Source organism: Maylandia zebra, linkage group LG15 (genome assembly GCF_041146795.1).
Source record: "Maylandia zebra isolate NMK-2024a linkage group LG15, Mzebra_GT3a, whole genome shotgun sequence".
NCBI classification, from domain to species: domain Eukaryota; kingdom Metazoa; phylum Chordata; class Actinopteri; order Cichliformes; family Cichlidae; genus Maylandia; species Maylandia zebra.
Window position 1 is genome coordinate 7761502 of NC_135181.1, and position 18162 is coordinate 7779663.

The 18162-nt window shown below is 39.5% G+C and overlaps 1 protein-coding gene across 2 annotated transcripts in view; it reads left to right on the forward strand.

Annotated features, from left to right (window-relative positions):
• Nucleotides 1–8: 8 nt before the first annotated feature.
• The window catches only part of nbas (NBAS subunit of NRZ tethering complex), a 176526-nt gene continuing 158372 nt past the window's right edge, over nt 9–18162 (forward strand). The window contains exons 1-9 of one of the 2 annotated variants that reach the window (XR_013093106.1): nt 9–149; nt 562–613; nt 1839–1875; nt 4319–4396; nt 5020–5067; nt 6085–6128; nt 12548–12681; nt 14065–14198; nt 16357–16455. Coding sequence is in view for 1 of the 2 variants with exons in the window: in XM_004541960.6 (XP_004542017.3) it covers nt 57–149; nt 562–613; nt 1839–1875; nt 4319–4396; nt 5020–5067; nt 6085–6128; nt 12548–12681; nt 14065–14198; nt 16357–16455 (719 nt within the window). In the remaining variant the exon portion in view is untranslated. The remainder of the gene's footprint in view (nt 150–561; nt 614–1838; nt 1876–4318; nt 4397–5019; nt 5068–6084; nt 6129–12547; nt 12682–14064; nt 14199–16356; nt 16456–18162) is intronic. The other variant, XM_004541960.6, reaches the window with a different exon arrangement.

Below are 18162 nucleotides of genomic sequence, written 5' to 3' on the forward strand. Positions count from 1 at the left end.
GCGTTTCTTTATAATTTGTCCCTGCTTGTCGCCGTAGATTTCTGACAGCTGTAAACATGGCCGAAGAAAGCTTAATTGAGGGCGAAGAAGAAAACATTTTATACGATTTACTGGTTATTACTGAATGGCCTCCAGAGACGGACACTCAGGTTGGTAGCTTTCACTTTTGCGGTTTTTTATTCACGGCGTAGCTCTTGTGGTGAGCAGCTATCTGTAGAAATGACCAGCGAAAGACAACCGCCTTGAGTTTCGTGGGGTCAGCCGCCCAGAGCCACGTAGCACAAATACATGATAAGTTGCAGTTGGTTGTCTTGATAAACAAAGTTTCACCTTTCCGTCGCACGTCATACACCACACAGCAGAGCAGCAAGTGCTCATTTAGCACTAGTGTCCTGCATACCTTTCATTTACCTGCAGCTTTTATAATGATCTAAAATCAAAAATCTGCTCTGTCAGAGAAACGACCTATCACTAGGTTTCATTAAAACTCCAGAATGAAATTGGAAAATCAATATCAAAATATGGCAATCGCAGCTCATCTGTTACTATTTTACATTGCAGTTGCGAGGCAACAAGGAGTACAGCACCTCTCTAATTGCAAAAGCTGTGACAGGTAAGTTCTGATTTTCGTTGCCATGGTGTGATAATATGCATGCATGCATATGTTGCATATATACAGCTATACAGCACTTGCCCGAAGCAGTTACATCCTCACATTGATTGTAGCTATTCTAAAATGATCAATAAACTTACCAACAGTCCACCACGCCAATCTTTATATGTATTTTGCTTGATGTTCTTTTATTTATGACACCAGAATACAGTATGGAGATCATAGAGGCTGGAAGGCATACAATCTTCTTACTGAGATATTAAAGTCCATCCAGCATCCAGTACTGTGCAAAAGTCTTGATTCATGAGTTCATCTTGAGTTAATCTATTTTCATATTTCATTAGGAAAATGGAAAACAGGTGTGGTGATTTATTGACACTGCAAATTAAACAAAATCTGTGAAAGTCTATTTTCCTCATTCAAAAATGATCATATCATGTGATAGATCATATCATATTTTATCATATCACAACATGATGCTAGAGTCTGTTATAGATGACAGTTTCTCTCCATATTCTAATGTAAATGCTTCCAGAAACATTGATCCTGTTTGGCTTAATCTCTGAGACTGAGGCTAGTGTTGTCCAGATCTCAGCTGTTACTTTAAGCTGTGCAACTGAGGATTGTGTGTGGAGTTCTCTGATGTTTACATCAGTTTTTCCCCAGGATTTTCAGGATTCCTCCCACCAGAAAAACAATCTCCATGGTAATCTGAATCTCCAAATTGGTCCAAATAGTCAATAAAAAATCAAATAAACAAGCCAGGAACATTTCTGCAATTGTAGTCAAGGTGGAATAACAGAATACTATAAAAAAGAATAAAATTCTAGCCTACAACACTATTCTTAAGAAAACCCTGTTTAATAAACATCAAAATTTTATTGATAAGGCATCATTTTTAACATCATTCTGTTTGCGCCATGTCCCTTTAGCGTTGCCTCCTTATAAAAGAGGAAAACCGCTTGCTTCAGTTTGGATGTGAGTGAAGTAAAGCTGAGTCTGTGCTTGTGGCCCAGAGTCCATATGCATATGAGCATATGATAGCATTAAATTTTAAGGCTGATAACATATTGCCACGTGTGCTAGGATCTCAATAGTTTGCACCAGAAGTGTGTTTAAAAAAACAACAAGCAAGTAAAATCAGTAACAATGAAACAAAGAGAAAAAACTAAACTGTACGTGATCAGACATTTATTAATAACTACCTGTCATACATTTCTTACAGGCCCTTTCCGCTTGATCCTTCACTATTTGTGGTACAGGTAAGCCATTATTATTTTAAAAAGGATTGCTGTCTGCTCCAGGCATGACTTGCTGTTATTTCACCAGTGTAAACAACAAACATGCTGCATAAAGCTGTGACTCCTAGTGCTTAATATTAATCCGATTTTTACAGATACGCATTACATATTTCATAACAATCCCAAACCTTATGGATGAAGTAATGTGATTGTTTTTCTTTGGCTTTGACTATGAAAATCTTGTGTCGGGAAGACTTTTAGTAATGTGATGTACATAGTGACAAGAACTTTATTCTGATTTTGTTTTCTGTCTTGGTAAAAATATTTGAGTATTAAATGCGCTAAAAATTAACACGCTTCATTGCTGTTTTTTAAGTGACGCAATAAGCAGCAGCACTAACAGTGCTACTGAACTGTAAAAGGAATAGTGTCAACTCTTTTACTTTGAGACATTGTAGATCAACAGATGTAACTTGGCAATGCAGATTAAAAAATATCATAATTTTAGTTTTATTATAGGTGAAAAATAAATTATATTATTAATTATTGTGATTTTTAAATAATTAATAATAACATAGTAAAGCTAAATGACGATACAGCCGTTAACATTATATTGACATAAAGTCAAAACATTTCAAACAGAAAGTTCTTGGTATTTGAAATAAGGCCCCTTTCTTGTCTGCTATGTCTTTAAAAAAAATATCAAATTTATCAGAATTTGTTACAATGTACATCATGTTTCAAATGAGATGTTCAAAATGTGGACTTTTTGCATACTGTTTTAATCAGTATGTCCCTCTGAAAAAATGCTGCCCATGCATATATGCTATACCGTCTACCGTCTTAAATGTTTAATTGTAAAAGGCAATAAAAATGCTTCTTTTTTTTTTTCCTTTTAGACGTGTATCTTGAATATATATTTATAGTGCTATAGTACATTATATTGCTAACTAAGATGACAGCTTACTGCAACCCATAACACAAGTCAGTCATTGGCTTAGGTCAGGGGTGTCAAACATAAGGCCTGGGGTCCAGAATCAGTCTGGGAAAGACTCAAATTTGGCCCACAACTTGGCCAACTAATTTACCCACTGTTGTGAAAAGAGAGCAGCCAAAAGTAGCTTCATATTGACCCACATGTTTTGTAGGTAAATGTTACATCAGTCTGAAAATATTCTTCTCACACTCTCCCGATATATAACACTAACACACGCAACGATTTTTCCTGCGGTAGATTCTGTAATTCTCTAGCACCAAGGCCTGCTTATCCTCTCAGCGGGTGGTTTGCTGGCAACATCAATAACCTTATTAAATATTTAAGAACTCCTCCAGCCATGTTTATGTCCCAGTTCCCCTTCTCTTTCTGTGGATGAGAACGTATTAGCAATTGTATTGGATAGAATGAGGCTGTTGTCCACATGCTGTGCTATTTGCATTTGTTGAATGGGGGAACGTGTTCAGCCGAAAACACGTTTACACATATTTATATTTGTGTTTAAATATTGTAGAAAACATACGTGCTGTGGCTAATGTTGCTAACTACTGTATTCAAAAACGAGGCTGTACAGACAGGAAAAAAAAATCTATATAAATTATGAATGAACCCCCCCCCCCCAATACCCACCCACAATACAAAATTTTCTTTCCAGTCATTGTACCTGTTTGATTTCATAGTGATCTTTTTGCATTTGTTAAGTCACTTAACGCTGACCTTTGAGTCATTCAAGCATAAAAAGGCTCCTAACTAAAGGGATGAACCGTTGTTGTGTCTATACAAAGGACCAGTTTAAAACTGTAGCATTATCAAGAAAGCTCCTCACTGTGAGTGAAGACAAAGTAAACTGTGGCCAGGACGATTATGAAAATGTTCATAATATATAATTTAAATCACTCTCATCCAGCTGAATATGAACATTTTAAAGACTTTAACAAAGGCAAAGTAGGTAAAGCTAAAGCTGTCCAGAGCTCCAAGCCAACCATAATCCAGCAGCCTCAGTATGAGCAACATATCAAAGCAGGAAAGTTGTGGAGTTGAGTGAAAAAGAGAAAGACATTGATATGGTGTTATTGTCTGACGTTATTAACATAATGGATGCACGTAACTGACATTTGTTTTATTATATACAGTAAATCTGTTGCACCTGCCTTTGTTTTGGTAGAGAAGAAAATTGATTGATGAATATCCTGACAGTTATAGTTCTTGGAAAGGAAATCAAAATCAGCAAATCAAAGTCACTCATTTTTAAAATGAGTGACTTTGATTTGAGTTGACTTGATTTTAATAAAATAACATAATGTAGTTACATCCAACAAATTATATAAAACCTATATAAAATCACTTGTAATATAATTTGTATGCACTAGACCTTTTAGGTAAAGTACTCTGTTAATGTACCTACTGATTAATGGTTAACCTGTTATAATTTGTTTTTTCTTCTCGTTTATTTGACCTTGTGTTTCCCAGCCCCTCAAGCTCGTCCCTGCCTCTCGGTCTTGTCCGCCTGGCAAACAAGCAGATCAACTGGCAGCTGGTGCTTGCAAGGTGCAACAAAAACACACACGCTCACTTACAGACATGCTCCGTCTCTGTAATCAATACCTGAATGTGAGCTACTTTGTTGCTGACACACACTAAGTCTTTCTCTCTCTCCCCTTGCCTATCCCCTCAGCCAATCATTTAATTGCACTCATTACAACAGACAAACCAAGTAGAAAGGCAGTTTTTAATTGACTATCGATTCCACCATCCGAGACAGTGAGAAGCGTGGTCAAAGATGCTGCAGATGTCCATTAGTTTGATGTGGCTGATTTCCGTCTGCCCCTATATCTTTTCTCTCTCATTTCATTTCCTCTGAAACTCTTTTTGCTACGCTTAATGCTCCCGATTATTACTGTTCCTTCTCTCTTTCAGCAGTCCAACCTGGACATTTATTCCCATCTTTATCATTCACCCCCCCCCCCCCCCCCCCCCACACACACACACACACACACAATATCCCACACATAATCTTTTCACTCTTGAGGGTCTTCATCTAATTTTGATTTATATTATAGACAATACCATCTATTTATGTCTTTCTTTCTTTGCTCTTCTGCTTTTCTTCTGTTCTCTTTGATTTTTTTTTTTCAGTGATTCCTGACCCATTCTCTTGTTTTACTCCACAGCAATGGCAAACTGTTGGCAGTGGTTCAAGATCAGTGTGTGGAAATTAGGTAATTACTGAACTCTGTCTCTCTCTTTGAGGCTGTGTGTTTGTGTGTGTGTGAGTGATAGTCTTAATTAAGGGGGTGATTTATCACATCTCGCTTTAACAAAGAAGTCCAATGTCAGCTTGCATTTAAAAGATGAAAACTGTGTTTCGAGCATCAGTACAGAGTGTAATCCATCACAGGAAAATATTTGAATCAGTTTAGTGTACTTTCGTAGCACCCATCTGAAAAAATTCAAGCTAACAATGGAAACACCAATGCTTCCCTTTTCATTTGTGGGTGTATAAGGAAAGCGATCAAAACATACACACGCATGAATATCTGTGTGTTCTTTTTCAGTGCTTGTAATTATTTCCTGACATAAATCCAATTTCCCTGTGCGCAGAAAAAATGCACTCAGTCAGCAGTGTGCTTCACTGACATAATGTAGTGCTTTAAAATGAGCAAAATTTCAAAATGAAAATCTATAGCCGTGAACTAGATATATTAGGATGCCTTACTCTCTGGAGACTAATCGTACACTCATTGTAAAGCGTTTGCTCCACGTGACCCTTTGTGTAACTGGAAGGCGGTTTCATACATGGAGCAATATGAAAAAGCTGAATGTTTCTGTTTCTCAGTATGCTCAAATTTAAATGTAGTTGACCTTTTATGATCAGGTCAGGTCTCTTCGCTTTTGCCTCTGCTTGATAGTGTGGGCTACTCTTTTGTCCTTTTTTCACACTGTTGTTGTTTAATCACAACGTTTTATAGCTGCGCTTCATGGCATGAATTGAGTTGTGTGAGTGGGTGTTAAGTCAGCTCAAGGCCTTATCCCCTGAGCTCCTTTAAGAGTCTGTCGAAACACTGCCTACCCCCACTTGTCTGCTTGATCTATTGAGCTACTTTAGTTGGCAGGCCGTCAGTGGCTGTTATAACCCAACTTATACCAGTTCGTATAAGAAGTGTATCAATGTCTCACTGTGCAATACCACCTCTCCTTACTTTTTTTTTTTCTGTGTGTGCACGTTTCCTCCTCAGGTCTGTGAGAGATGACTTTGGCTCACTCATTGGGAAGTGCCAGGGTAAGACCTTGTCCCTGTGTATTATCAGTCACATTCTTGTTCCTGGTAAATGACGATTAAATCGCCATAACTTACTTCACTAAGCACTCCATTTGTTTTATAAATGTGGGGGTTAATGTTGTAGAGTACAGTGTGTGTGCCCTTGTACTCCTTTATGTGGTATGTCAGATGCTTTGAGTTTATTTAAGAGATATCTGGTTTGTGTGTGTGTTTTCATATACCATGTAATGAACTACTCTAGTTACACGTATATGAATAGAAAAGATTGCAATTTTACTGTGTTAATGCCTTAAAGTCTAGAACCCAAAAATCCAACCTTTCGTTGCTTTATTGTTGTTTAATTTTGTATTTATTGTTCTGTTAGTCTGAGCGCAGGTGACTAACTCAGAAATAGAAAACATTTTTAAGGTCTCTGGTGGATAAACTATGCACCATCAACACTCTCCTATCTCTTCTTTTCTTAATTTTTTTTTATCTCTTGGTCATAATAAATGCCAGAAGGAAAGAATTGGTGAACATCTGCTTTGGTTCTTTTGTGGTTTATGAGCCCTTTTGGTGCTAGTTTTTAATAATGTAGGTTTATTTTGTGTTTTCAGCTTAATAATGGCATCCTTAATTTGCATCAACATCCCATTGGACCTCATGTTGAGAGTTGAACAGCTATGAAATACAAGTTTAATAAGTGAACGCATTTGCCTGAATCCGAGCAAAGCATAAAAAATCTTGAATCAACTCCAGACTTTTTATTTGCTTAATATTTCATAGCATAACAAGGGAACAGGCCTCACCTGGACATCAAACTGCTGGCTGTAATTCAGTTAATGCAATACTTTAGTAATCCTCCTTCAGTTAAAGCTGAAAGTCTGCACTTTGTTTGTGTTAAAATACACTCTAGTCTTGTAGAAAGGCAAAATTGCAAGAATTGTTATTGCACAAATACTCAGGATTCCGATTGTGTATTAGAAATGGTATACACATCACAAGCCTTGCAGCTGACTGACAACCTGTCCAGTCTGCCACCCCATGATAGCTGGGATACGCTCCAGCCTCCCAATGACCCTGAACATACTGTTGGTTTCACATTAAGTTACTGGACATATTAAATATCCTAGCTATACTGTTTTAGGATTAGGAATCCACCAAATAGCTACTGTGGCATCCACCTCTGATGTCAGTATGCCTCTGACAGCAGGCATTACACTAGTAGAATACAACCAGTGTAGCTAAATAATAAGCATTGTGTATTTACAGTGTTTTTATTTATTTAGAACTGTAGCATGTGTATACAAAACCTCATAAAATCAAATTGATGTTAAAAGCAATAACTGTAAACGCTGTAGGTATTAAAGCTGATTTACATCCCCTGAATAATTAGAAGAAATTATGTATTTGGATCAGCAGTCCTTAATTTGGAGACTTGTTTCTACAAATGATCCCACACAATCCTTCAGGGCATATTGTCAGATTTTCTAGATGCATAAATTAGAGTACTGTGATGACGTTGAACGGTGTCGATTCACTGGCGTCTGTGGATCACTGCAGAGTAAACCGCTGTTATGAATCTGCTGTGAATGAAAGCTGGGAAACAAAGGAATCGGAGCTGCTTCGTGTGGCATCTTTCCATCTGCAGCTATCAAAAGTCCACTCTGTGATTGAGGTTGACTCTTAAGCTGTAGTTCTAAATTCACTGTATGTAAATTGAACATTATGTTATGCACAATATTTGTTGTGCTTCTTAACGTCTGCTCTGAGCTTGGAGTGTGTGTGAGACTGTGTGAAAGACACGTGAACAGCATCCGGGATAATCACCTCGGTGTCTACATGATCGCTCATTAAACGCAGCCTTGTTGTGACAGATAAAAACAGTTATTCTTAATTAGACGATGAAATTGTGTGCTGTGTTAGTTTTATTGCCGTATCTGAACATAGGTAAGCCCCAACTTTCTGTGAGCTCAGACGTTTAAAACATATAATGCTGAAGTGTCTTCTAATGCAGTTGGACAGATTTAGATGTTTTATATTTATGGTTTGTTTATTTTTTGTTGTTTTTGTTTATTTAAGCCTACAGTGGTTATGTAACAAATCCAGATATAATCCACCCCCCAGCACTAATGGACCACTTGGTTCATAAATTACCTTACTCAACACCGTTTCCTACATAAGTGTAATAATTTTGATCTGATAAGCTACTGAATAATACTACATTTTAAGGCGCTATATCTAAGCATTTTACTCTGAAAGTTCAGCCATCCCTGGCCCAGACTCATGATCTACTTCTCCTATTTTGGACAGGGCACTATATAGTCTCCCTGTGAAGAGAGTGCACTTTAAGACTGTGAAATCGAACTTGGTTTATAAAATGCTTACATATATAAGACCTGTAGGTCCACTCAGCGAACACTTCAACAGGTCCACCTTGCTAGTACCCGCTTTTTGCCTTCAGAACTGCCTCAGCTCTTTGTTGCATTCAGCCTCAGTTTTCTGTCTGTAGCTGAAAGGAGTGGCTGCTGTAGCCCATCTGCTTGCAGTTCAATTTCATACATAAAAGATGGATTTAGTCTACATTTGCTGCAATGCTGGCATGTTTCCCCTGGGAACCCACTGCTGTTCCCACTGCTCATGCTGATCACAAACCTTTGCAACCTGTTGCAACTGCAGTAGAATTGAGCTCAAGCCAATCAAACACCCTCGTCTTAAACCAGGTTCTCTTTCTGACAGAAGCTGTCAGGAGGGGGTAAATCCAGGCAGGTCTGTTAGAATAACAGGCAATATAATGGGATGGTTACTATGGCTTCTAAAAGTGTCTGAACAATAAATTGACAATACTGGCGTCAATTCAAATATGAGAAGTGTCGCTGCCAGATTCCCTTTGCCGTCCTTTATGTTTCTGATATTTCTAGGCATTACAAACAAGAAGGCATTGGTCATGAGTGTATACACTCTTCTTTCACTTTGTTAGGTACAGCTTGCTGGTAATTGGTTGGACCCCCTTTTTCCTTCAGAACAACAAGGTGCATGAAAACATTCCTCAGAGACTTTGGTCCATATTGACATGATAGCAATCACACAGTTGCTGCAGATTGGTGGGCTGCACATACCTGTTGTGTTCATCCCAAAGGAGCTCTATTGGGATGAGCTCTGGTGACTGTGGAGGGCATTTGAGCTTTGTGACAACAGACATCAGAAGTAGTAGAGTGTGGTCATAAAGGGATGGTCAGGAATAATGCTTGGATATGCTGCAGCATTTAAATGACGGGGACCAAAGTGTGCCAAGAATCACCACCACCAGCCTGAACAGTTGACATAAAGTGAGATAGATCCATGCTTTCACGTTGTTTACGTCAATTTCTGACCCTACCATTCCAATGTGGATGTATGCAGGAAAATTCAAGTAGATAAGCAATTTGTGAAATACTAAGACCAGCCAATCTGGCACCAACAACTAAGCCACATTCAGAGTCACTTAAATCGCCTTTCCTCCCCATTCTGATGTTTGGTTTAAACTTCAGCAGGTCTCTTTACCATGTTAACGTTCCTCAATGCATTAATTTGCAACTAGGGCTGTTCGATGTAACGATATATATCGGATGACGATATAAAAACGTCTATCGTTTCATTTTATGCTATCGTTTGTTTCGTGGTGTCGCAAAATAAACTGTTTACGGCAATATTTTTTTCATCGTTTTGATGGTCACCGTAGTGGCTATATTCATTTCTTAAAGTTCTCTCTTTCTCTTATATTTAATATAACCACACTACTGACGGACAAGCGCCTGTTTTTATGCGTTTTGGTTAGCAACAACGACGGTAACAGCATCGCGTGTCCGCTTGTTTATGTTCCACATAAACCTTTCACAATAAAGCTCAAGTTCCTGTTGAGACTTTTCAAAATAAACTGAATCACGTGAAAGAGCAGATTATTTACGGATGAGAAGTAAAAAAAGAGCCGACAGGTGCTAAAAAATAAACCTTAGACTCAAACTTAAAACAAGCTTTTCCCCGCAACACGCTGTGTAATAAATACTCACAAAGAAAACGGTGGCCGTTACAACTTATGTCTAAAAATGTGTCGTTTCATGCATCAGTTAAAACACTCGACTCCAGGTACACGACGCGCAGTCGAATTTACAGAATTTACAGAAAATGTTACATTTTTGTGATTTATATCGTTATCGAGACGATAGAATTCTTATATCGGGATATGAGATTTTGGTCATATCGCACAGCCCTAGTTGCTACCATGTGATTTATGGTTTATGAGATATTTACATTAACAAGCAGTTCAACAGGTATACCTAACAAAATGGCCAGTGATTTATTTATTTATTTCGACCTATAGCTGTGTTTAAAATGGCAAACAAATCACAACATGTTTTGAATTCCAGTTTTGTGCCCATATTTTTTTTCCATTAGTTTTTCATGTTTTATTTTTGTTTTTGTCATCTCTGCCGCACCTTCTCAGTCTGCATTGTGTCTATATTTGTTCTGTTCCGGCTAGTTGTCATTGTGGGCCGTTAATGGTTCAAAGTGTGGATAACAGTAGCCCCTGGGCCTGTGTAAACCTTAGCCTCCCTACTCTTTTTTTCAATTCATTTCATTGCTTTTTTCCCTCCATTTTTCTTTTACTTCATTTCATTTCACGGAGATTTGTCCTAATGGATTTCACTGTGATCCTGCCTTTAATGGCATTTGCGTTTAATGGATAAGTGTGTGTGTGTGTGGTGTGTGCTTTACCGCCTTTTCTTTTTCTTGTGCAGTCGTTTTTGTGTGTTCGTTTCAATGCGTCTACACCTGTGTATCACTCTGCCAGTCCAGTCCCCAACCCCCTCTTCAACTCGTCCTCATTGCCTGCTTCTGTTACAGCGGAGTTGTCTCTCACCTGCATGCGTAATTCATAAGAGTTGAGTTCTGATAAATGCATCTGCAAGGCCTTAGATGGAAGGCTTCTGTTGGGTCATTGGGTGCAATTCTCCTCAACTTCAGCATCTGCCATCACTAGAAAAATAGACAGTAGCATCCAATTTTCCAGCTCCCCAAAAAAGCCATCTATGTGGAAATGGAGCCCTCTCAACTGCAGAACCAACATACTGTATACAATTCATAATGGGAGACAAGATGGCAAGAGAGGCAGTGTGAGAGGGAAATAAAAAAAATAAAAAAAAAGAAAGAAAGAAAAAAGATTGAAATATAGAGCCTAAAAGAAAACTAGAAAAGAGTAGCGGAGGCACTTGGTACTTATGGTTTTCATAACGGCTACATGTTCTTGTCTGCTCCTAAGCTGAGTGTCTCAAAGGTGTGTTAAATCGCGCACTTCCTTCCTAAGGTACGCTCTGATACTTAGGCCTTCAAATCTGGGGAGCTATTGTGTCTCTCAGTGTGTCGGATTCATTGTTTCCCCCCTCTCTTTTTCGCTCAGCGCCCCCCTTTCTCTCATTTTCTCTCTCTCTCTTTGTCTGTCTCGCCTCCCACTTCTTCCCTTTGTTCTTCATTTAAAATTCTAGTCATACAATATCCAACGCCTCCATTAGTTTGCAGTATTGCCCACCAGGGGTTGCAGCAGCACTCTGCAGCCAAGAAATTCAGTACAGGAAAACGCCAATAGCGCTGTTATGTGATATCAACAAAAACATAACTTCCTTTTTAGAAATTTATTGCTTAGACACAGCACCCGTGGTATCATATTATGTTTCACACTGTTCTCCAACTGCAAAAATCTGAGACTGCGCTAAAACTTGCATCTAGTTTAATGCCTGAATGATTATTCTGCTGAGTTTGTGCTCATGTTTGCACAAGTCTTCGCCCATTTACCCCCCAACCGCTCCATACTGTTTAATGTGGCGATCAGGTATTCAAAACCGGCTCAGGATCAGAGGCCTGTCAGACTGCCCAGGCTCTTCTATCAGAGGGAAGGATGACAGCGAAGCCTTGAGAAAATGCCAGCAGGCACGGATGTGCTTCATCACAGCGATATGGTTACACTCACAGCACAGCTGAGCCAGCAGATTGCTAAAGCGTAGTCTATACTTCAATAAAAGTTCAATTTATGGTCTCCGTTCTCCTCCCCACCTTTCTCTCTGGCTCTACCTTTATCCTCATCTCCCAATACGTGTGTGTGTGTGTGTGTGTGTGTGTGTGTGTGTGTGTGTGTGTGTGTGAGAAAGTCTTTGATAGACAATTACTGAGGTTTTACGTTTGAGTAACCTTCCAAGATGATCTGGATCGGACCTTGCACACATTGTGTTGATGTGTCGCATTAGCCTTATCTGACTCCTCTCATCCATATTCATCATCAGCACACGTCGGATCACAAGGGATTATTCGCAGAGTTTTTCATCTGACTTAATTTGTAATCTTTGGTTCCTTGAACGTCTTGTCGTTCTTCCTTTCTGTTTTACGTTCTGTTTCATCACCTGCTACAGTGCCGAAGGACCCAAATCCCCAGTGGCGAAGGGTGGCGTGGAGCTATGACTGCACTCTGCTGGCCTACACTGACAGCACCGGCACCGTGCGCCTTTTCGACCTCATGGGCAGCGAACTCTTCGTCATTCCGCCGGTAACAGTTCTTCTAAGAAAAGAAAAAAAAAAAAGTCAATGTTTCAAGCTGTGTGTGTGAGTCAAAGTGAAAACCAGCACCTTCCTGTTCTTAGTTTGATCCCCCTCTTAGCTCAGGATCCATCAGCACAACCGTGCAAGTATCATAGTCAGAGTTATTCCATGATTCCCATCTCCATAGTTTCTTCTATTTTCTCAGATGATTGCTTCGGCTACAGTATGTTATATCTTAACTGAATGCATTTGTGGTATGATATATGGAGGAAAGCATCAGTTTTGAGTTCTGGAAAATAGTTTCTTATTCTGCCAAATTGATAGAACGCTACGGGAGATTCGGTGCTACTTCTGGCTGCAGGAGGATTCAGGCCCGTAATCTTACCTCCAGAGATGGGCTGAGCTGTGCCGTTTCAGTGCAGCACACATTTTGCTGGGCACTTTGAGCTGTCTGTCACTTTTGAAGAAAATGTCTCCTTGTCAGACACACTCTGTGCTCTCTTTGCCCGTCACTTCTGCTTTCTAATTCACTCTCTGTTTCTTCTTCTCCATTGTGTCCCATTTCTCCGCCCCCCATCTTCATCACCTTCCCTCTTTAATTTTTCATGCTAGCTTCTCTCTGTCTCCCCCAGAACCTCCTGTATTTCTCTCCTCTGTCATCCTTGCATGTGTCTCTCTTAGTACCTCTCCCTGCACTTTCAAGTCCATGTGCTATTCCTCCCTCAGTTTAATGCCCTCTGTGTGCTGCATATTATCATTCTTCTGTTTCTGTCCATCATTCCTTTCAATTTTTCTATCCGCCCTGTCAGAGATGGCGAGCGCAGACGCCCGTCTTCTCCCTAGCCACGCACTCATCTTTCAAAGCCTGTGATCCTCATTCCTTTAGTGCATCTCTGCTTTGTGCTTGCACACTTGCATCAGAACCCCCCCCCCCCCCCCCCCCCCCCAATCCCCCTCTTCTGTACTTTGTACTGTTCCCCTTGTTTGTCACTGTTAAGTTCACACAGTGGCGACTTAATGCTATTTCTGGAAGGGATGATAAAAAGTCAATTTGACAGAAAGTGTACGCGTGTATGAAAAAATGACAGTTTCTTCCCTTTTTCCCCCACGACACTCAGCTTTTGTCTGTCTTCTGCTTCTGTTGTTTTTCATTCCCTGTTTCATTACTTTCTTTTTTTAATCTTTTGCCTGTTTTTTTTTCCTTTGGCAAATGCAGCTTGTGTGATGTAACTTTAGTTGTTTTTAAAAAAATAAAAATAAACAAGTAAAAAAAAAAAAATTTGTGAGGGCACAAAAATCAATACTAACGATTAAGCAAATTTTACATATTTTGATGTCTTTTGATACCATGTCAGTGATTCTTCTTTGTTTTCTTGCTTTTTAAATCCAGGTGGCGAGCTTCCCCGGGGATTTCAGTTGTGCAGTGGCAGGCCTGATCTTCCTGGAGTATACAGCTAGTGCTCAGTGGTCAGCCGAGCTCCTCGTGATCACATATGGTGGCAACCTCAAAAGCTATCTAGTCAGGTGAGACACACAAATGCTGGATTGAAACTTCCTTTTTCCATTAGGCTGGGTCACACTTTGATTTTATGACTTGCACAACACCTTTGACCCATTAGAAGGCCTTTCATTACTTACTCTTCACATTACACTTCACCTGCTCTCACCACTTAAATTTCAATTACCACTTTTTATGTACTCCTCTCTTTGTCTGACTTTTTAATTCCTCTCACTGTCTGTGTTTCATTCCTATGTATCACTGAGGAGTAAGTCATGACAATAACTGTATTTTGTTACAAAAAAAGGAATATTACTGAATGTGTAATATGGAGTATGTAGTGGACTAAGGGCTTAAGTGGCAATTTCTTCCTCTACGTTTTTGCTCCCAACCTCTCTGTGTGTTTGTGTCACTGTAATTTAGCATTAGGCCAGGTCACCGTTTCAGAGTGATGATGATGCTTATAACCATATGTGCAATATGTCAGTTAGAGAGTCTGTTGTTGAACAGTCACAACACAATAAACCTGCATAAATGAGCCTTTTCTTCACTGCGCTGCCACAGCTTTACACTTTAGAACCACACAGTGTGCTGAATGATAATTGCAAATTGATGTGATCAAGATCATTCACAGCAAACAGATAATTGTCAGTTATCATTAACACCTCCCAATTAGAGATGTTGGTGCATTTCCAGTTTCAAGTGCCTGCTTATTGTTTATTGCTATCTAATTTCATTGCATTTTTTCAAGCTAACAACTCTCTTAGACGAGGAGACCTTTTCTGCTTTGTTACTATATGATCTAAATGCATGCATTCTAGCATTTATTCATTCTTATCACTTTTTTTGTTTAAAGCTTTTTGTGGTGTGTCTTAATACTATACTATACTTGAACATTTTAATACCATTTCCCTTTTCTTGCCACTCCTCATGCAAATGGGCATTTTGAATACTTGATTAATGACATTCTAATAGCTATGTGCTTTCCTAATAGCTGTGCACGCCTTCCTTTTAACATTATCACTGTTGCATTATTTCAGGGTCCCCCCCCCCGATCTTGTTTGTTATTTTGCTGGCTCTCCAAGGCATAGGGTGAAAGTTTTAATGTGTGTTGAATCTTGATAAGACGGCTTTGAGCGTGCATAGCGGCGTTTGCTAATAAGACGAGGGGAAAGCTGATTTATTTTTCTATTAGAGGCGGATAAATGGTGTTGGATGCTTTTGAAACATCCAAACTGTTAGTCTGTGTGTGTGTGTGTGTGTGTGTGTGTGTGTGTGTGTGTGTGTGTGAGAGAGAGAGAGCTAGAGAAGGAGAGAAGGGAGGTAATTAAGATGTGGGAGACATTTGCACCAGATTTCCTCTGAAAGTGTTTTTAAGCTTATACTCACTCTTCCTCTTCATATGACTGCATTCCAATATTGTCGCTCAAACAGTTTAAATTAGAATTTCAGAATTATAGCTGAGGTTTGACAATAAGTCACCTCTCTCACCCTCTTACACTGTGCCAGCATTTCTTTTCTGCGTGTGTGTGTGATTGGTTCAAGTATTACTGATGTTGTGGGGACCTTATTTGTTTTCATCATCACAATATAGGGATGTGTCTTCCTTATGGGGACAACATTAAAAACCAAGTCCCTTATTAAATAGTGAAATCATCAAATTTTCAGATGCAGACATGGGTTTATGTTAGGTTTAGGTTTATGCAAGTTGTGCTTTTTTGCATACATGTATATCTTCACATGCATGCTTTACTGTGGTACGAAGACGTGCATATGTAGAGGAAGCCAAAGTCTAGGAATTGTGCACATCCCTCGGCTATTTCCCTCGTTCTCCCTTTCTTTCCCTTCCTACCTTTCATAGTCTCTTTCTCTCCATACAATGTACACTGAGAGGAAACATTTCCCCAGCGAGATATCTAAACACAAATTACACGTCATCCCCTCTAGCACCAATCTAATTTAGATTGCCCACTTAAATTTGATTATTTATTTTGCCATGTCTCATTTTAATTGCAGCTGGGAGAGAAATTGCTCTGTCATCTTCCTCAAAACAGCTTTGTCGCATCATTAACACTTTCCACATGAACACTGGTGTTTTGATTGTTTATATGCCAGAGTTCAATTATAGGCAACTTGCTATTTTAATATCATCTCTGTCGCTCTGTGTCACCCTCTCTGTTTCAGCATGGGAACCAATCAGAACTTTCAGGAGAACCACAGCTTCAGTTTTTCCTCCCATTACTCCCACGGGATCACCTCAGCTATTTACCACCCTGGCCACCGGTATGTTAAATGCTGCCAACACCCCGTCAGCCCAGATATCCTGTTGAATAAAGTTGAAATAATAAGTATTTTGATAAAGAAAAAAGAAAAGCTTTGAGCTTTTAATTTATCATTGGCACCCTAATTATTGCCCATAGCCTCGACTTGACACCCTTAGACATTTTATTCTTCTTGTGGCCTCTGCCATTCAAGCCCACTTCCATTAGAGCCGCGTTTCATCAAGAGTGTTTTTCATAGCTTTATATTCAGACATCTACAGACATCCTCATAAATCCCTTGAATCAATTTTTATGTTGAAACCCACTGCCGACCATGCGATGCAGAATGATTTCAAAGCCTTTCATCATTTGATATCTTGGGCCGTCGTCAATATGCTCCTAAATATGTATTATATTGATCAGTGAGCTGGATGTGTTTACTGCATTAAACAAACCTTTATTTTGCTAAAGGTTGCTTTGCAGAAAGATATATGATAGAATGTATAAAATAGATTATCACTTGGGAAGTCCAATAAATAAAACATTCTTGTACAGAAACACACATTCATATATGTATATTCTGCACAGGCAGAATATGTTACTCTATGGCAGCGGTCCCCAACCCCCGGGCCTCGGAGCGGTACCGGTCCGTGAGTCGTTTGGTACCGGGCCGCGAGAGTTGAGGCTCAGGTGTGAAATGTATGGTTTTCAGGGTTTTTATCGGTTTTCAGCGTTATTTTGTTATCGTTTTTATCGTTAACTCTGTTTTCCTGGGTCTTTTCACGTGTGTTATGAATAATTCTTCTTTTATTTCGGTACCGGTACTAGTTTATTTTGTTGTATTTATCCGCGACACCTTAAAGGCCAGTCCGTGAAAATATTGTCGGGCATAAACTGGTCCGTGGCGCAAAAATGGTTGGAGACCGCTGCTCTATGGAATAGGTCCAAGGGGTTGCTCAGGGATAAATTAACCAATTACTTTAATGTAGTACCTGCAGGAATTTCCTGTGGCAGCCGAGCAAATGTGGCCTTTTACACAGCTAGAATTAAAAAAGTCTGGCTTATATCCGTGACCTTACTGTTCTCACAATGGCACCCATTCTGCACAAACCAGATTTAGTTTGGCAGCTTAATGGATTTTGGCAGCTACTGTCTAGTGTTTTGCCAATTGATAGATGCGATAAAACTTTAATAATTCCCATGCGGGAACTGGGTTAGCATCAGAGAGAATTTGATAGATAAGGAAGGGAAGAAGGAGAAAAAGGTGATAAACTGGGTAAAAGAGAAAATATTTCAAAAACTGAGTGTAATTATGAAAATGGTGCATAATTTATTTTGTAATGCATGCCCACCTTTGAGTGAGTAGTATCAGAGAATGTGCATCAGAGGGACAAGAGTCTGGCTGAATCCTTTTTCATGAAACAAGAAATCAGAGTATAGAAGGAAATCATATTGGAGGTTTTGCACACTCTGTCCTGTCCTCAGCTGAACTATGGACACGCACACACATGCATATACTGATAAGCACTCACTGACGCATCACCCTCCCTACCCCGGATCCAACGCCACCTCCAACGCTTACCTCCCCTCTGATGTGGACATCGGGTCAGCTGGAGGCGCAGTCGAAAGATTGCAGCGGTCCCAGATCAGATGTACACACTGGAACACTTTCCCATGTTGCTTGTCTGTGTTTATTGTGCTATGGTGTGTTGATATCTGTGCATTCCTG